This window comes from Zingiber officinale, chromosome 9A (assembly GCF_018446385.1).
Source record: "Zingiber officinale cultivar Zhangliang chromosome 9A, Zo_v1.1, whole genome shotgun sequence".
Classification (NCBI taxonomy): Eukaryota; Viridiplantae; Streptophyta; class Magnoliopsida; order Zingiberales; family Zingiberaceae; genus Zingiber; species Zingiber officinale.
The window spans coordinates 22,025,652-22,046,057 of record NC_056002.1 but is presented as its reverse complement, the minus strand read 5'-3'; the positions used below and the strand labels follow the sequence as shown (position 1 = coordinate 22,046,057).

Below are 20,406 nucleotides of genomic sequence, written 5' to 3'. Positions count from 1 at the left end.
CAAATAAATTTAAAAATATTCAAAATTTATAGATAAGGTTGATCACACGAGAGGTGTAATAAGGAAAAAATAAATTGACTATTTTTAATAAAATAAATGGTTAACAAGTTAAAATAGAAATATAATAAGAAATAATAATAATCATTGTAGTTTAAATGATCGAATGGCCTATTGATTCGGGCTCATCCTTGATAATTTTCCTTAGAGATGGTAAGATTATTTTTACCAGGGACAAACATTAAAAAGGCATCCTTTTGCCGGAGCGCCTCATTTTAATTTTTTATAATATCCAATTTCTTATAAAATGACATAAATATCCTTCAATTCATTACATGTCCACCTCCATCTAGACCTGACCACAGTTCAGAACCGACGATTCGATGGTTCCAGGCAGGTCGACCCTTAATCTTAACCGTCCAAGACGGTTACGATTCACGCTTCAGAACCCCTGATTCACGGTTCGTCACGGTTCAAGATTAATATGTTAAAAAAAATTAAAAATTAAAAATTAAATATTAAACATTAAAAATTAGAAATTATAATTTATTGAAAAAAGGGCTTACATTTATTTAAGTTGCCTACGTATCCCTTTAGGAGAATCAAAACCCACGTACTTCTTTTACATTTTTATCCTTTTACATTTTCATTCACTTCCATTTCCTGTTCCTGTCGTATTTGTTCCTTTAGTATCAAAATCTTCAACTTCATCATCTGAAAGTTACATTCCTTGGATTCTTTTCTCCGCTCTGGTCCAATCATCCAGTAATGCTTGGGCTTCCAATGAGTCGGGAGACAAATTTGATCGTCGTTCATCTAATATGTAATTGGCGCAGGCACTGAACGTCTGCTCCACAACAACAGTTGACCCTAGACAAGCTAAAAATTTTTTTGCGATCACGGAGAGAACGGGAAAACTTTAAGCCTTCTGTGACCATCACTTTAAGATATCGAAGTTTTCGTTATCTGCTTCATTAAAATCAAAAGAAGTCGTAAAATAATTCTCAAGTTCTTGTGTGAAACTTGAGGATCCTCGTGGACATTTTGTCCGTTCTTTTAATAATAGTTGTGTTTTTGTAAGTTTTAAATTAATACTAGTTGTTTGTTGTATTTCAGAAATATTAATTTGTGTTCCATATTTTGCATAATATTGATTATAAATATCATATAAATAAACTCTAACATTATATATAATATTAACTGGATCAGGGAAGAAGAATCTTTAATTGAATTAAAGCGTCTAATTTAAATCTATGATGTAAAGCAAATGCAATTAAATAAATTTCAGGAATTAAATAAAAATATTTTTCCCATTTAGTTTTCATAGATAAGATGCAAGGAGATAAAGATTCATTATTAATATGTTCATTTAAAACTAATACTATATTAGAAAAATTTTCTAAAACTAATTGAGCAGTGGGATAATAAACATCGAAAAGTTGTTCAGTTGCATCATTAAATACTTTTAAAATTTCACAAATACTACAATAAATATTCCATTGTGAAAATAAATATATATTAGTATTAGTGTTTTGTGCAAAAAATGAACATAATAATTCTTTATATTTAAATGAATCTTGTAATAATTAGTATGTTGAATTTCAACGTGTTGGTACATCACGTGAAAATTTTTTAGGTCTCATTCCATTAATTTTACAAAATCTACTCCATTGTTTCATTATAGATGGATGAGACCATAAATAAGAAATTGCAATTCTAATTGGTAAAATATAACTTTAAAAATTTTTAAACCATATTGAACACGTAAATTTAAAACATGACATACATAACGAATATGAAAAAATAAACCTCCAATAATAAGTTGACAAACAAATTTTAGATCATCTATACAAGCGGTATTGGAACTAGTATTAACTAATGATATTGAAAATATTTTATGAGTTAAACCATATTTTTCTAAAATTAAACATAATAATTGTGCGATATTATGAGCATTATGTGATTCATCAAAAACTCTATAAGCTAATAATCTTTTTTTGAGGTTCCAAGAGTTATTGATCCAATGGCAAGTCACACTCATATACGAATGTGTTTGCCAATGATCACTCCAAATATCAGAACATAAAGAAACTTTATTATCTAATTTACTAAATTCATCAATTAAATTTTTTTCCCTTGTTTTACTATTTTTTTAAATGTACGAGTAAATGTAGTCCTAGGAACACGTTTAGCACATGGATTAAGAGATTCTTTACAAAAATCTTCAAATGTGCATTTAGATCCAAAACTAAAAGAAAGATGTTCTACGGAAACAAATTTAGCTAATGATTCTCTTAATTTATTATCTGAATATAAAAATAAACCGTAATCGGTACTACCGCTAGTAAAGAAAATCTTGATAATTGTGTTTGAGAACGGTCGAGTCCATATTCCGTCGGATGCTTTATTTCTACATGTCGTTTAAACGACCCATAGCCACCGCCGGCTTGGAATTTGTAGGAAGCATTGCAGTGCTTACATTTTACACGCATTTCTCCCGATGGAAGAGTGACCTTCTCAAAATATTTAGTGAAAATAGAAGACTTTAGAGGAGGAAGTTCCTGAACCTTAGAAGTAATTACATCGGTACTTCCTTGTGTTTCGGGTGTTGGATTCGGAAGATGCTCGATCTCATCATCGGTGGATTGAATGTTGGGGTCCTCCTCCCACGGATTCATTATTTGCTTTCCCTTCCGAGCTCGAGATGATGCACCTCCGCGACCTCCTTCCATTGTAATTGAAAATTGAAAACGAAAGCGTGTAGAGATTAGAGAATACGAAAATGAGATTAAGAGTAGAGAAGATGTGTGTGAAAAATGATGAAATGAGCTCTCTATTTAAGAGTTTTGATAGTAACGGACACTAAATCATAGCCATTGATTAAAAAACGGTCAAATGATCCTAACTGTTGAAAAAAAATACCTAAAAAACCCTCCCAATTGCTACGAACCGCCAGTTAACCGGCGGTTCCAACGGCATTGAAACCGGCGGTTCAAGCCGTTTAAAAAAAAAAAATTGCACAGTTGAACTGCCGGTTCAACCCGCCGGTTAACCGACGGTTCGCCAGTTTTACAGCCAATGAACCGGAACCGGCCCCGTAACTTACCGGGCCGGTTCCGATTCGACCCGGAACCGGCCCCGCAACTTGCCGGGCCGGTTCCGGTTCGACCCGGTTATGGGCCCGGGCCGGGTCCGGGCCAAACTCGGCCCGGGGTCGGGTCTACCTCCATCTAAATTTGATGGCATTGTAGCAATTATAAAATCATAGCTATTATAACTGAACAATAAACTATGTTGTAGTATTTACAATTTCGTAACTACTACAACGGTATAAAAGCTACAGTTTTGTAGTTGCTACCATCAAGGGTGATGAATTTAATATATCATATTTATTTAATTAATTATTGTATCATTTTTTATCATACTGAGTTTCTCTTTTAATATTTTCATACTTTTAATAGTGTTACATATAATTTTTTTATTTATGTTCATTGTTGTGACATTCTTAAGGATTTGTATTATTTTTAGGATTTTTTTTCTTATTGGTTTGAATTTTTCTATAATAAACTAAATTTATCTATGTTCATTATGGATACCACCATAGAAGTTAGTCTAAATAAGTCATTATTCTATTTTATCTTCAATTAATTAGGTGAGATAAGTGCTATGTGTGTTTAGGAATCATCCATTTGAGATTATACTTTTGCATGCGACAACTTTATTTTTTCTGCACTTAAGAATCCGTAATCTTTGTGATATTTGATTTTAAATGAACTTCTAAGGTTGACAAATAGTTATACCTCAAAATGAGTTACATTTCTTTATAGTAAGATTACTTTAGTTATTTTACTTGTGAGTTATGGAAAAAATTTACTTGTTCGCTTGTCAGTCTTACGCACAATCTCATCCACCGATCTTGTTATCTATTTGATCTGAATTTATTTCAAATGGTATTTATGTAAGTTATTTGCTTTGTTCTTATTTTATGTTTAAAACAGTTTTAATTCTGGAAGTTCAAATGGTATTTATGTAAGTTATATTCTTGTTCTTATTTATGTTTAAAATAGTTTGAATTCATTAATGTAGAAGGTGTAAGAGGTAGGAGACCAAAAAAAATAAAACAAAAAAACAGAAACTATCTATGCACTAATAAATGAGTAAGGCACTAACCCTAATATAGTCATAAAGATTTTTGAATATCTAACATTTTATCATAATCAAATATTCATTATGATGTGAGGCTGCATAGAACTCCATTGACAACTATATACATTAATTGTCTAAGCATTATAATAAATTATAACATGGATCCAGAATATAACATAACACTTAAGTTTATTCTTTTCCAGCAACTGAGCTTTATGTCTAATACCTTAAGCATTTAGAACATTTAAATTATGTTGAATATTTTAATTATACTCATGGCGCAGGAAAAACACTATCCTGAGCAGATGGTTATTTTCAGATTTGGGCGACGACCCTCGGTGATTCCGGCCAGCATTCACCTAGCGATTTCGGTCGGTATCTATCTAACGATTCTAGCCAGTGTTCATCCAACTATTCCAACCGGCATCGTTATTACGACCAGCATCCGTCCGACAATTCTGACATGCTATTATCATGAAAAAATTTACAATATTTTGAAAAATACTTGGCACGCAAGGTGTTTGTGTATAGATGATCCAACGATTGGGAGAAGAGTTCTTAGCTTTCCAGCGACCAAAATAAATCCTACACCGATATTTCTACATTTACAGATACAAATAGAAGCACCTCAATGGATCAGAGAATGTCGCTACCTACCATACAATGATCCTATCACTACAGCTTCATTAGATATTGACATTATATCTATTATCAAATTCAGTTATTATATATATATATATATATATATATATATATATATATATATATATATATATAACATTTTATTGGAATTGCTTGTCGATGGATGTATGACAAAACCATATATTTTGCATTGCAGATAAAAAATAGGTAAATAAATTTATTAATATGTTAATTTTTTTATTAAAATTTATTAATCTATTTTTTTGTTTTGTTTGTTTAAATAGGGATATTAGAGAATATCTTGAACTACCATCATACAAATGTGTTTGTGGAAGAAACTATAAGAGCTACTATAAAAAATTATGCTCGTCATCACATCTCAAGGAAATGACATTGGTTTAGCGGGCTCCAACAAATTTGCAAAAGGTTATATCTCAAATATGGAACTCATTTCTTAATTATCTCATCAATTTAGAGAATGTTATATCATATATCATAACTATTCAATTACTCATCGAATCACTTAGAACATGTAGCATACATACAACAAAAGTTCATCGACTAGTTTGTTTTAAGGTTTATGAGCAAACAACTTATCCATGTAATTATGACTCTTCTCCTAATTGAAAAAAAAAAATTCAAATTTTGATTCTGCTAGTACAAGGATTGCATTTGTAACAATTGCAAGTTCTTAATTGTTACAACTCTTATTGTAATTGCAACAACTACGGTTTCGTAATTAATATAATATTATAGTGACTATAATATTATAGTAACTACGATTTTTTAACTATCACAACGTTATAATAGCTATTGGTTCGTAGTTACTATAACGTTCTAGTAATTACGAGTTTGTAATTGTTACAATTGTTATTATAGTTTTAGTAGTTACATACCCACAGCCACTATAACAATTGTAACAGATATCGAAATGAAATTGCATTTGTAGCAACTTATCCATGTAATTGTGACTCTTCTCCTAATTTAAAAAAATTAAATTTTAATTCCGCAATACAAGGATTGCATTTGTAGCAATTGCAAGTACTTAACGGTTACAACTCTTATTGTAATTGTAACAACTACGATTTCATAATTAATATAATATTGTAATGACTACAATATTATAGTAACTATAATTTTTTAACTGTCACAACATTATAATACTTATTGGTTCATAATTACTATAACATTTTAGTAATTATGAGTTTGTACTTGTTACAACTGTTATTCTAGTTGTAGTAGTTGCATACAAAAATTCATGCATGTATCAGGGGAATTCATAGTTGTTATGCTACAGCTACAACAACAATTGTAACCAATACCGAAATGAAGTTGCTACAACACGATCGGATTTAGACAGGTGATATTGCGTGCGTAAAATGCAAGATATCTATGCCATTTTACAAAAGGATATAAAATATTAAAATGGGATGCTTCTTTCATCATTCGGGAAAAAAAAAATTGATTAAATTTTTTGGCCCTCCAACAATTATAAAAAGTTTCAACCAGGCTAAGGCTGTATAAACGACAAGAGTGTGAGGAGTTTAAGATAATACTACCTTTGACTTCTCTATTAATTAAACATTTCCATCAGTCAACTCAAATCCGATGAATTCAATTTGGCTGGAATTGGCTAAAAATATTTGAGATCGATTGTCCAAGGGACGCTTGCTGAGTCATTGTTCAAGGGACAAGTCTCGTATTGTAGTTAACACAGCTAGATCCTCAAAAACAAAGTTGACTGGAGTAGAATCTCAATACTTTTGAGTCAACTGAACACACAATGCATAGAACAAAATATTTCTATTAGAACAGCAAACGATACTCAAACCTGTCAAACGACTGAATCTGACAAACTTCCACTACCGATAGCAATAGTCGAACCGACTCAGCAGGTCCAATTGGGAACACTATCAAACAAGATTGGTAGACACCAACATCCTTCTAACAAAGTTCCATATAGATGACAATATTTAATAGCTTCAAGAAGCAAGACAGCCATTGAGCAACAGTCGCAAATCTAATAAACATGCAAACCTTTTACTCGGAGACATTTCAATGGCGTAGATGGCAAAAAGCTTTTCATCTCAAACAAAGTACTGTATTATAGTTTCCATAATCATTTTGAAATAAAATTCATGAAAAGTTGGGAGGTTCAAATAACAATACAAAATTTTTTGCTTCTTGTCAGCTAAGCAGTCGTGCTATTTGAAGTATCCATCGGTTCAGCTTCAGCCGAGTCATCTTGAGAATCTCCTTTCTTGCCTACAAGTATCAAAAATAACATAATTGAAACCCCAGTTTTAAAAGATGGTTTTATATGGATACAGAAGGTATATCAAAAATTCTACCACCTATTTCTGCAGCTATAAATTTTCTTCAAGATATTAAACTGGTAGTAGATGTATCAAATTGGAACAAATAGTTACACACCTTTTTTCTTCTTTCCTCCACCCTTCTTCTTTGTTTTTATTCCCAAGGCCAGCCATGCCTTAATTTCAGGGTCGTCAATCGATTTGGTAGGCTGCAGCAGCTGAAGCGGGTGAGAGGTAATCTTGTCCGACCCATTTGGCATCAATAATACTGTAAATTTAATGTGTGCAACAAGATCCCCTGAAAATATAAACCATCAGGTGTCCTAATTAGTTGATACTCTTAATGGGTGCGGTGCACACATTTTCCAAAAGGCGAGTCTTGGTCAACAATAAACATCAGTTTGTGTTCCTGAATATTAATGATAAAGCAATGAAAAGGGTTCAACTAATTGCGGATAATCATGTAAGCAAAAAGAAGTCATACCAGGTCTCTCATGCAACACAGGGTATGGCTGTAAAAGGTCATGGTTCACACATTCAACAAGTCCAAGCCGAGATCGCTTCTCTTCCAAAACCCTGATGACATCAATCAAAACACATTATTGAAGCTACACAGGAAAAAGAATCATGAAAAAGAGGACAACAATCCATGCAGAAAACATAGAGCAACAAACCTTGCACTAAATGGCATGATTGGGAACTTTTGGCTTATCTCACTGAAAATAAACCTGGAAGACTTCATTTTCAGCTGATAGTTTTTATCGACAGCTCTTTTATAAATAGTAGTTTGCTTCTCATCCAAAAGTTTTGGCTGCAGATAGTCACAACCAATGTCACCAAAAGTTAAACACAAAGATTTAAGAGGTTAAATAATCAATTTTGTATTACAATGTGAATCAGTGGCATTGATCACAAATAAATTGTAGGAGCACCATTCTCACCTTTCCTTCACCTGTACTTGTCACAATATCAATCGCATATACTTCATTTTCTTCAAATTCTACTTCATCAACACGAGTTTCTGGATTTCCAACACTTAGAACTACTTTGTTACCATCAATGACGAACTGTTTCAGCTGATGACTAAGAACTCCTTCCAGAATTTTGCAATCATAAGCTGCAGCTACCTTCTGAATAGCTTCTGTGACATCCTTATTCTATCATAAAAAATAGGCATTAGGAACTGAAATTGAAAAAATTAGATGCATAATACAAGGACTTGCTAGAAAACAAAATCATGTCCCATAAGATCAAACAAAACAGTAAAACAAACAAACTGTAGAGTAGAATGGTATAACTCATTCGTTGTCTACCAAATGACAATGAAGTTGTACATAAATCTATTAAAAAGGAGGGAAAACAATATAATACGAAAATTATAAGTAAAGAATATTTAGCAAGGTTAAAAATAAAAATAGATAAACGACCAAATATCCTCTTAGCTGATTAATCATAGGTTAAAGGAGCGCATTTATTTTTCTCAATTATTATTATCAAATAATACGGCAACAGGTTTGATGAGGAAACTGAACAAATGAACGTTAAACATGAGATTCATGCCTGTTCCATGACAGGGAGGTCGACCTCTTTGTACAATGTTTAAAATTCTAGAGAAAGACTTGTTTCTTGCACTTTAGGATCAGCACTTTATTTCACTATTACTATTTAAATGTACCATAAGATACAAAACAAGATCTTGACATAAATTATGAAAGAAAAACCACATTTATATCGCCTTCTCATACTTATATACAAATAGTTGTTAGATTCTATATTTAATACACAATCCAAATCAGTATCATCTCGTACACAACTGATGCATTGGAAAATAATTGTAGTCAAGAATAGTGGGGCTAAAACTAAAGCATACAAAAAGGTCCGGATCAGACAACAAACGGCCAAACTCCAGGTCACTGAATTATTGATAGATATTAGTGTGCCAACTAGTTGGACCACATGAATCATGATTGTTCCATTATATTCAAATTTATATACAATACACAGTAAAGATGAAATAGAAAATCAAGTACTAAAAATAATATTTTAAAAAACACTGGGTCATCCAAGGGGGGAACCCATAATCTCAATCAAGTCTAACAAATTGGGTCTGTCAAGTCAACAAGTCCCTTTTGACATTACTAACAGGTAGAAATGACTACTATCGAACTAAAACAGAATAAAATCCACTAGACAACCTCCAAACATCAAACTTGATGGCACAGAAACAAGGTAAATGTTGATATGAAGTTTGATAGTGTTAATTGTTTGAATTGACTCACTTGAAAGTCAATATATAGTACACAGACTTTTTAGCCATTAGATTCTTCGATAAAATAAGACCTTAAATAAATAAACAATGAAAAAAAAAAGAAACTCCATCATAATATCAAGGATCTTAGAATACATATCCTATGGCATTCATCCATGCAAGATAGGGTATCTATCACTTTCTCCAAACAAAAAATTGCAGTTATGCGATAAAATATAAAACATGAAGTAAAGACCAAGATAAAACAACCAAAAAATAATTTCCTTTACTAGACTGACTGTCTTCAAGAGTTAAATTTAGATAAATAGTGGACCAACTTACTTAAACACTGACTGTTTTCAAGAGTCAATTTGAATAATTGCCAATTGGATATACCTTCAGTTACCATGAGCCAGGCACAACAATTATTACTCTTAAATTGCAACTGGTGGTCTAATGACCGCCAGATGATGGTAACGTTGAAGCTAGAATTAACATCAACGTGAATTGGAGTGTGACCATACAACAATGAGAAGTCATGTAAATTCTTTAGAATGCATCTATTGGAAATCAAACTAAGAATCTTCCAATATAGTTATTTTTGGTCAATGCTATGGGCACCTTTTTCCCTGGCCTCACAAGGCGCAAGGCAACTTCTGCAGCAGTGTTGGCTGCAGCAATCACATCCGCTGCTCTACCAGTCACTGGTCCTTCCTGTATCACATGAGTGTGTGCCACCACAGCAATAAACCCATCTATATGACACCCCATGTCACTGCAACACAAACAAAAAATAAAAAATAAAAAACTCAGAATAACAATCCGTAGATAGTCATAACACAATCTAAACTTATGAACGTATACATTTTAACAATGTCATTCTCTTCCAAAATAGTCTCGTCATTGCCAAGGGGCGAGAAATGACACACTGTGTTATTGACAGAGACGCACGTAGGAAATGCTACGCCCCTTTCAATCTTTCTCTTTACGTTCTTGTACACGTTACCAGTTTGCCTATACGCAAGAACACAATGCTTCAATTTAGCACTATCGCATTAACAGAGTAGAAACACAGCGCCAAACAGGAAAACGAACGTACTCCCTGATAAAGGAGTCGCCTTTTTCGCAGAGATCGACAACCTTGGCTTTGGGCTTGCACTGAGAGACCACCAGTTGAAGGGCCTCTGCACACGACAATAGATTGAACCTCTACCAAATAACATCTCCACTACACAAGGGAAAAGCAAAGAAAAGTTAGAGAACATTACTGTTGACGATCTCGGCCGCGGTCTTGTACTTGGTGACAACATCTTGGGAAGTGAGATCCAACTCCTTCTCCTCCCTCGCTTCGTCGTCCGACATCCCGCTAAGACCTTAAACCCCAAACACCAAAAAGGAGGAGATGAAAAATAAGGGAATGGATCAGAACAAGCAGGGATACCCGAAAATTAAATAGAGATCAACAATCGTCGCGAAGGTTTCTTCGTTATCAGAAAAACCCTAGCAGACGATAGTGGCGTCGAGTTTGTAGAATTGTGCGGCGGCTTAGGGCAGAAATGGGGCGGCTAGCTATCGCTATACGAGCACGAGACCAACACGTGTTTGTGCTGGACCTCGTGGAGTCGTATTCCGCAAAATAAGTTTCCATTTTTTTTTTCTGAGTTGGCATCGTTGTTCGAAACGACTCAAGGCATTTTTTTTATATAATAATAATAATTATTATTTTTAGTTTATAAAAAATATTTAATCCTTCGAACCTATTAATCGTAGAGATGATTAAACTCATTCTAAAAGTAATCAGTACAATCCTATAAAAAACTTTTACCAACTATAAATCCAGAAATGTTAATAAAAAAATTCATCTGGATGGCAAAAATCTCCTGCAATAACTTAGTTATCCGTAGAGCATTGATGTTAATATATGTGTGTTATAACATCCGAATATTATAATTAATGTGAATGAATGTTACAACACTTGCATATTAATAATATTCAAATCTTTTAACGGGGAACAAATTTTATAAAAAAATTAAGAAAATTAAGAAAATTAATTTTGAATAAACAATAACAATAAATGAGGACTGAGATCGATAATATTAAAATAAATATGAATGTGTTAATAAAAATGAAATATTAATATAATAGGTACGTGATCTGTTTTTTAAGATGTAATGTATATTAACGTTTAAATCAATATGGATATCCTAATGATGATGCTTTACGAAATTTTTCATCGACTTTCAGAATAAGTTGAAAGACACTCGTAATGATTTATCCAGATAATATGTTTTCTCAACCCAGTAATATAATCGGATTCTCTGATCTCTTATCCCTGATCTTCTCCTGGTCCACCACATATTTTAAATATCTTTCATCTAATGAATTCATCTGAAAAAAAAATTCTCATCTAAATTGTCAAAGAAAAAAAAAACTCAATTAAATATATTGATAAAGTAAAAAAATATTAAAAAATTATAATTTATGCATAAAATTGAGTTAATTTAGATGACTATTTTTTGAGATGAATTTACTAGATGAAGGCATCCGAAATATGTAATGGTGTAGGAGAAGACCAGAAATAAAATATCAGAAGATCTGAACTGTTAATATTAGAGAAAAAATATCCTCCAATTCAATGCAGCTGAGTTTCTATCCAAAGATGATAATATATTTCCACTCCAATACATTTTTCACATTTCCAACAAAATAAATGGTCGATAAATCTTAGTTGGTACCTTATTTTTATTATCCTACATTTTAATTTTTAAAAATATTAAAATATCATTTTATTTTATTTTTTATCCTCAAAGTGCCTATATATTCTCCTACCACTTTATATTGCTATACGTTCATGGCTATATTAAAAAAAAATAGATTTGTTTAAAACTATTATAATATATAACATAATTTTATTTAAAATTGTTAAATATACTATAAAATATAGCGACTTTGATCAAATTTAATATGTAATTTTAGATAAATGACTCAATAAGTAATATAGCATTATATACCTATGGTTGTGTTCAGTTCTTATTTATATTTTTTTATTGAAATTACATTATCACTTTTATATCTTAATCACACACACATTCATACTTCAATCCATTCCATAAGCTCTTGCAATATCTACATTGAAGATAGCCTCTTTCCACTGGTATCTACAAGTCCTAAAAAACAACCATTTGAAACCTTATTCAGTTATATCGACATTGATTGATAGAAAATCGAGATGTAAAACAATTAGAAGGAAAGACCAATTGAAGAGCAGAGTAGACATAGCTCACAAACTAATATAACTCTTTCGTAAATGCAAATCTCGCAAAGGGATCTTACAAATATGTTATCGGTGATTTCAGACTTGAAAGCCATGCCGGAGTGGTCCAGTGGAAGTAAGCTGAAAGCAATTTGCTAAAAGAGATACTCAAACACTGAGCATAGCTTTGGATAGGTAACCTTGTCCAGAAACAGCAATATATGTTGTTTCAATTTACAACTTCTGTCGACGAAAACACGGAATGACAAAATATTATCAGCTGCGACAAAAGAACGAAACCATCCATTGTGCATATGCAATTTGGAGCAGTTACAAGCAAACAAGTAGATATCATCCTTATGCGCCTTCGCCCTGCAAATGTAATATATCATTTTTACATGATAAATGCATCATTTTTTCTGAAAGGAAAGAAAAACTAGCATATTTGAATTACCAAGTCACATAAATGTAATTGATTCCGATTGAAAGAGAGATTATAGGGAGTTCGTTGACTATGGGATCAAAGTATTATGAAAGAGTTTATTCTGCAGGATTAGCCCATAATGTGTTTTTTACAGTAACAAAAGACAAATAGAAAATACGGTGGATCTAAAATTCCTTCTTCTTTACCCATTTCCAAAAGGATCAGCATTCTCTTGTCTCAGAGAATTCGAGAGATATTATGTTGTCCCTTTTACTGACGAATGCTAGCTATCATCAATGTGATACCAGACCCTGTGTGTCTTTAAAACTTGTACATGCTCAGCCAGTAATATGTTCTCAGCCTGAGTCCTATATGCACTCTATCTACAGAACAAATTAGAGCCTATTTACTCTGTGTCCTTTAGAAACAATTATTTTGATGATTTAGCGATCTGTATTTACATAAGGATTCGATCCTTGTAAGATTTTCAGAGCAGAAAAATGCCATAAACCATCACCGTCAAAAGCCCAGCTGAACGAAGTATAATGATGATGTTATGTCATAAAACCTTCCATTTAGGTCAAGTCTAGATGTAAAAAGTCATGAGGCATTGCCTGACAACATAAAATTCATACAAACTCTATGAGCGTGAATCTTAACCATACTTTAGCTAGCTCAATATTCATTTACTTGTAGTAATGATATAGCTTCATATAAACTTAAATGGAGGGAAAATGGAGGATAAGATCCTTATAATCGCCCCAAATAGAAAATTGTTACAAAAGAAAACCAAGAAGATTCTTTCGAGACATCCAACTTTTTTAAAATGCTATAAATTATGACCCTAATCATGTTTGATTTCTTTACAGCATTGGAGTAATTTCCAGATTCATTTAGTCTGCTACAGTGATTCCCTATTTGAAGTATCATGCAGGCACTAATCAACCAAAAAAATTCCCCTGTCATTTTCTGATAAGTGATACATGATCCACTGCTGCCTGCCAAAGCAAGCCTATTTAGTCTTGATCTTACACATTGGCATGCCAATCTAATTTCATCACCTATACTATAGCCTATTTTGTATAGAATTATTGCTGTCGACCAAAATGTAGAAAGTACTGTAGCTAATGCATGTCCAGTTGGACCTTAACTATGTTTATCCATCTTTAAGGCTGGTAGGCAACCAAGCCATAAATTTATTTGGTCAGAGTTGCCATATGTACTTGTAATAATAAATCAAAGGTGAATTTAATGATCAACATATTTGAAATAGACAGAAATATTAAGAAGGAACTCTATACCAAAATAAAATATGTAAGATATTCCAAGTTCCTAGTTTACTGCCCGCGTGGACAATGTTGGACACTGCTTTGCCAGGTCGCAGTACTAAGATAATTTGTTTGTCAAGTTTTATCAACATAGATAAGATAAAAACTTATCTCCCAGCATGTGTATATGGTTAATGTAGTTGGGTTGTGGGTTGAGTCTTATTACCAACATGAAATTGTCAGTAGTTATATCTATATGAATGCTAGCTGTTGCAGGAAGTAATGAAACACACTCCGATGCAAAAAATGGTGGGGAAAGATTTTTTTAATGAAATGACCTATCACATTGACACATGGTCATGGTGCAATAGGAGCATGCAATCTTGCAATTGCTGATACGAGGAAGAAAGGTACTCCAGGATCATAAGATTTTAATGGTTACATTGATAGAAAGATTTGGTAAAACTCAGTCCATGACTACTATATCTCAAAATGAATATATCTAGATTTCTTAAAATGCTAAGCCAAAGTGAGATACAAACAAAAATGTAGGTTCTCTACCGACGAGGATTAATAGTAATTTGTTCTGTAGAATTTATCAAAACATGTCCTTTATAATTGAGAGTGAACAAAAGTGCCACTATAATTGATTTTTACCAAAATTATCCCTCTTTCTAGAATTTCCTTTGTTAGAACCCAGCTTGCAATTAAATTTCCAATCAAAATAAATTTTTTTTGACACAAAAATATTAATATTTTTCTTAAGGAATTAAGAGGCTTGTAATGGTCCAAATTTTTTAATTTGAAGGAGCAAGCTGATTTGTGAATCATCTTGCACACTGAAATTTGACACAAATCGAAGATAGGCAAGTAATAAGTGCAAGCTAATTTATAAATTTGCTTGTGATCATACTTTTTGTCAAATTGAATTCTTTTTAACACAGGGACACATCAATGAATAACTTAGGAATTTAGGATATGTAAAAGCTCATAATGGTTAAATTTTGAAGGCACAAGCTAAGCTTGCACTTTAAAAATTGACTAGAATGGAATGGGCACAATCTAATATATAAATCATTTTAAGATTCAATTTTTCATCAGTATGAACTCTTTTGAATACAAGAATGCATCACTATTCTACTTGAGGTGTTTAAAAGATCTTAATGATCAAAATCCTTAATTTTGAAGGACAAGTTGATTAGCAAATCTACTTATGCCAAAAATTTTGGCAAAAATAGTGCATGCTAATTACAAAGCATATTACGATTTCACTTTTCATCAAGTTGAATATTCTAAAATGCAAGCCAGATAAGTTCTACTTAAGCTAGACCTTAGTAATATTAATAATAATTCAAAAATAGTTCGCACCTATTTTGTACCAATTAAAAAAAGAGCAACTCAGTACACAAAGCTCTCACTAATGCGGGGTTTGGTCGGATCACATTTGGTCTATACAGTCTTTATGCGGGGTTTGGTCGGATCGCATTTGGTCTATAAAGTCTTATCTTGTAAGAGGTTATTTCTGTGATTCGAACCCATGACAAGGTCACAAGGCAACAATTTTACCGTTGCGCTACGGTTCCCTTTCTATTTTATACCAATTAAGCGAAAGAAAATCATTTTAACCAGTCTAACTAGAATATATCAAATTTTGTGTGTCAAAAATGCTTGTTTAGTTGTTTTCATGAATAATTCAATTGCAAGTTGATCTGCAACTCAACTTGGGATCTATTTCATGTTAATTTTCAAATTGCATGTTGATTGCAATCATCTTGCCTTTTTAAAATCAAGATTTTGTTCATATGAGTTTCTAGGTACTTTAAATAGAGTGTTGATATTTTCTCTTGTCTAAAGGAGTTTATTTTGATAAAATCTGATAGCAAGCTATTTTGTACAACAACTTGATACCTACATTGAGAGAATTAGAAAAAGAGGCACTTTTTGGTAAAAACAATTATAGGGGTGCTTTTTATCATTCTTAATTATAAAGGATGTGTTTTGGTAAATTTTCAATAAATATAGAATTCAGTACTAAGCCCCTATTTTTTAACACTAATCATGGACACATTCAAGACACAATATCGTGATGCATGTTATTTGCAAATGATATTGTTTTGGTAGATGAGACATATGAAGGAATAAATGCTAAATTAGAATTTTGGTGGGAAACACTAGAAGTGAAAAGTTTTATGCTTAGTAGAGTAAAGACGAAATCTATGGAATTTAAGTTTAGTAATATTAAACGTAATGAGACAATTGTTAAAATAGGAGATGACAAGTTGTCCGAAACTAAGAGCTTTAAGTATTTAGGATAATTTTTGCAAACGATAGAGAGATTGAGAATACAAGCAGGATGATTGAAATGTAGAAAAACATCAGAGTGCTTTATGTGATCGTAAAGTATATCTAAAATTTAAAGAGAAGTTCTACAAAACGGCGGTTAGACCTGCTATGTTATATGTCGTTGAATGTTAGACTATGATTCGAGCACATGAGTAGAAAATGAGAATTGCACAGATGAGGATGTTAAGGTGGATGTGTGAACATACAAGGATGGACAAAATAAAAAATGAGAGTAATAGAGAAAAAGTCGGGGTTGCATCTGTTGAAGGAAAACTCCAAAAGACACGTTTAAGATGGTACAAACATGTATCAATAAATGCTTCAATTAGGCAACGTGAAATTATGACAAATGTACATATCAAACGAGGAAGAGGAACGCCAAAAAACACTTGATTAGCAACAATAAAATAAGATAAATTTTATTTAAGTATAGATGATGATATAATAGGGGACAGAGCCCAATGGCGTAGAAAGATCCATATAGCCAACACCACCTTGGGGGATAAGACTTAATTGTTATTGTTTGTGTTTTGGTAAATTTCGCATTCATTTTTATACCATTTCCATCTATTTCAAATTTTTCTTATATTCCGTGGAAGAATGTAAAATTTTGATCATCATTGCCTGATTTTTCTAACTAATTTCATGGCCATGGATCTACTGATCAATAGAATCCATGGGGTTCTGCCATGGTCTTCTCTCAGTAAAAATGTTCTCACAATTAACATTAAAAATGGTATTCGCAATAAATGTTCTCGTGACAGAAAGCAATTAGTGTATGGGGAGATCATCATGCAACATTGTATTGCACAACAAATGCGATAATAACTTAGAATACAACATTTTGATTGTGCTACATTGGTCATCATGAACAGAAATTTAGTTCGTTTACTACTGGAATTCATACTGCTAATGCATAGTACCCACTGCTACTGATTATCCATCACAATATCTATAGTCTTAGAGGTGTCACGGGGGATGACTGGAGCACATACACTTGGAACGGTAAGCTAGCTACTACTGCTAGAAGAATTAAAACGAAACGAACACTTTAATCTAACATTTTAAACCCACCTAGAAGAATAAATGGCAATAAAAAGAAGGAAATTTTGGTTATCTTACTTCAATTGGTACCGAAAACTCCATGGATGCTGGAATTTTTGGTCCAGGAAGAGGTTGTTCCTTCTCTTTATCGTTGCCTGATCGCCCTACGACGCCCAACCTTCTCTTCTTCCTGTTCAAATTCCAAACTTTCTTATCCCGCACCTTCCACATATTTCCGTTCCTAAAGATGACCTTCTCCGACTTCCAACCCGGGTGGCTGGTATCAATGACGGTCACATCGGTCCTCGAGCACGCCGACAAGTCCAAGTCCGTCGAACCCCTAGCCGTGCCCCTCTTTCGACGCATTTTGGTTCGGCTCTTCTTGGCCTCGGCCACGCTGTTGTCCGCGCTGGAGGGAGGGGAGGCCGCGGGGGGTTCGCGGCACCCGTCGATGCTGTCGGAGACGGAGGGAATACAAACCCTAGGGTTGGACTGCTTCCGGGCGCTCTTCTTGGCCTTGATCCCCGCCGGCCCTTCCATGACGAAGAGCTCCGCGAGACCGCCGCCGACGAGATCGAAGATCTTCTGCTTCTCATCGAGTGCGGTGCCAAGCGAAGGGAGATCGGGGGCCTCCGAGCGGAGGACTGTAAGAGGAAGGTTAAGGCTAGGGTCGGGCACGGTGGTGGGATCGGGGCTGGGATCAGAGGAGAGGAAGTGATCGAGGTGGTGGTGGACGGGGACGGAGAGGCCGCGAGAACTGTGGAGGCGTTGGAGCCAATTGGAGGTGGACTTGGAATTGGAGGCGGCGGCCGTGGAAGTGTCAATGGAGCAGAGCATTTTGATCGTTAATGGGAGAAGCTTTCCTTTCCTGCAACTGCTCAAACTAATTGGAGGTGGCGTGGCGAAAGCGCTTGATTTTTTTTTTTTTAGTCTAGATATTCAACTCAACCGACTACCCATAATCGATTCGTTTCTATGATCAATTAGAAAAGGTTTAAGATATATAGGCCAAAGAAGTATAAAAATAATAATAATCTTAGTTAGATTTATTTACTAATTTTTTTAAAGAAAATTAGTTTTATTCTATGGAAGTTTTTTATTTGTCATCAGTTAAATCGAAAAGTACATGTTATGGTCAATTTAGAAGTCCGATATCTTTTAATTGCACCCTTTATCTGAAGAAAAAATTCTTGTAATTATATCGTTTGGGTTCGAACTGTGATAACTATAAGAGATAATAAATAAAGTATAATTTTAAATTTAAGTTAGAGTCTTTGAGCAATATTATTGAGAGCGGGAAGTGTTTACCTAATTAGAGGTATATTATTTGTTAGTTTGAGTGAAACCTTAGACTAAGTGATAACAAGTTATGGGTGGTAGTCTTGTAGTCTATGGTTAAGTTTGATTCTATAATTTTGGATAGTTTATGAAGATGTAAGTATTCAAGTAGATTTAGTTTGCAAGAGGTGAGGCTTAGTTGATTGGAATGTTCAATCAACTCAAAAGTTGATTGAATGTAAGGTTCAAAGAATAAAAATATTTAAAAATTAATTCTCAGTTTGGATAAATTAACGGATGAATTTCTTTTGATAAGTAGTTAACCTAAAAATGCTGGATTGATGGACAACTCATTGTGAGCGCTTCTCAATTTATTTTAATAGCCGGTGGAAAACTTTTATCGGACCAAACGATGAATTAATGAAAAAATTTTTCTTAAGGGATGATTGACTTAAGAATACTGAGTTGATAGACTGTCCACTATGACTAAATAAGCCATCTTTAAGATTAATCGACGTAAACTGAATATCTATGTCAACTAAAAAATTAAAATAATAATACTAATTAAAAAAAGAAAACTATTTATTCAATTTTAATTAATTAAAACTCAATTCGAATGATCATTTTTTTAGTTGGCATGGTATCTCGTTTACGCCAATTAATTCCGAGGATGATCAACTCGGTCATATGAAAATTTTTCATTGATCGCCAGAGTAAATTTGGAAGCACTCTCAATGGACGGTCTATCAATCCAATATTCTTAGGTCAACCGCACATTAAGAAAAATTCATATGTTAATTCACCGAATCTAAAACTCGATTCTTAGATGCCTGAAAAATATAAAAGGCGACATGCCATTGTACCATTACCCCGGGAGCAATTCAAGTATGGCAAAAGGTGATTTGCTCACCCTAATGTCCTCGCTAATCCGTCCCTAAACTAATACGGAGAAGGTAAATTACAGAGTGGCTACTGACCATTAGTACAAATGACAATACATGAAAAAAAAAAAACATAGTCAAATACATTGAGTTTTGACTTCAAAATGTAATGTGGCACCTGGGAACCATTCAAGTGATCATTCAATTTGTTGTTAATTGTGCAACTACTAATTTTATCCTATTAATCAATTGAAAGTTGGTATAATCGACTAGAGTTAAGCAAAAATAGGGTCACTAGAGGTCTATCTATAAAAGCTATTGAATAGGTATGATTCCACACAAAAGATCATCAAAATATGGTCCCTAAACCCTAGAGGATGAGAATGGGATGTATGACATGCTTCCACTAAAAGCGAGGGACGAATAAACAATAACCTAAACTAAAATTTTCTAATTAAGCCTATTAGTTAAAGTATTTCACCCTCGTTCCAATTAATGTCATATAGTGGGATGAAAAATTAGAGCCATGAATTGTTAAGAGAAGAGTACTGTACTTCCGGATTTATT

The 20,406-nt window shown here is 33.3% G+C and overlaps 2 protein-coding genes across 4 annotated transcripts; both read right to left on the bottom strand.

Moving 5' to 3' along the window:
* Nucleotides 1–6,849: 6,849 nt before the first annotated feature.
* Nucleotides 6,850–10,934, bottom strand: LOC122020560 (ERBB-3 BINDING PROTEIN 1). 2 transcript variants are annotated; one of them, XM_042578537.1, is made up of 10 exons: nucleotides 10,790–10,934; nucleotides 10,617–10,721; nucleotides 10,448–10,532; nucleotides 10,213–10,362; nucleotides 9,970–10,123; nucleotides 8,042–8,257; nucleotides 7,775–7,911; nucleotides 7,585–7,676; nucleotides 7,219–7,398; nucleotides 6,850–7,050 (listed from the first exon to the last, which is right to left on the bottom strand). In XM_042578537.1, exons 2-10 carry the CDS (start codon nucleotides 10,708–10,710, stop codon nucleotides 6,977–6,979), a joined length of 1,182 nt encoding a protein of 393 aa, XP_042434471.1. In that variant the 5' UTR covers nucleotides 10,711–10,721; nucleotides 10,790–10,934; the 3' UTR covers nucleotides 6,850–6,976. The 2 variants fall into 2 exon arrangements, with proteins under 2 accessions (XP_042434471.1, XP_042434470.1); XM_042578536.1 differs by having other exon boundaries at nucleotides 10,617–10,922.
* A 1,440-nt stretch (nucleotides 10,935–12,374) lies between these two features.
* LOC122018546 lies at nucleotides 12,375–18,628 on the bottom strand. Of its 2 annotated transcripts, XR_006121813.1 has the most exons (3): nucleotides 17,759–18,628; nucleotides 12,682–12,973; nucleotides 12,375–12,515 (listed from the first exon to the last, which is right to left on the bottom strand). XR_006121813.1 is itself a non-coding variant. In XM_042575892.1 (2 exons), the coding sequence occupies exons 1-2, from the start codon at nucleotides 18,515–18,517 to the stop codon at nucleotides 12,959–12,961; spliced, it is 774 nt and encodes a 257-aa protein (XP_042431826.1). In that variant the 5' UTR covers nucleotides 18,518–18,628; the 3' UTR covers nucleotides 12,616–12,958. The 2 variants fall into 2 exon arrangements, 1 of the variants encoding a protein (XP_042431826.1); XM_042575892.1 differs by lacking the exon at nucleotides 12,375–12,515 and having other exon boundaries at nucleotides 12,616–12,973.
* Between the last annotated feature and the right edge of the window lie 1,778 nt (nucleotides 18,629–20,406).

What these genes read in the sequence shown, in the direction of transcription:
- LOC122020560 (XM_042578537.1), bottom strand. Translation starts at nt 10,710, where the DNA reads ATGTCGGACGACGAAGCGAGGGAGGAGAAGGAGTTGGATCTCACTTCC. An exon ending in GGCGACTCCTTTATCAGGGA is followed by an intron (nt 10,363 to 10,447) that starts GTACGTTCGTTT and finishes TCTTGCGTATAG; the next exon opens with GCAAACTGGTAACGTGTACA. An exon ending in TGGAGGAAAGAAGAAAAAAG is followed by an intron (nt 7,051 to 7,218) that starts GTGTGTAACTAT and finishes TGATACTTGTAG; the next exon opens with GCAAGAAAGGAGATTCTCAA.
- LOC122018546 (XM_042575892.1), bottom strand. Translation starts at nt 18,517, where the DNA reads ATGCTCTGCTCCATTGACACTTCCACGGCCGCCGCCTCCAATTCCAAG.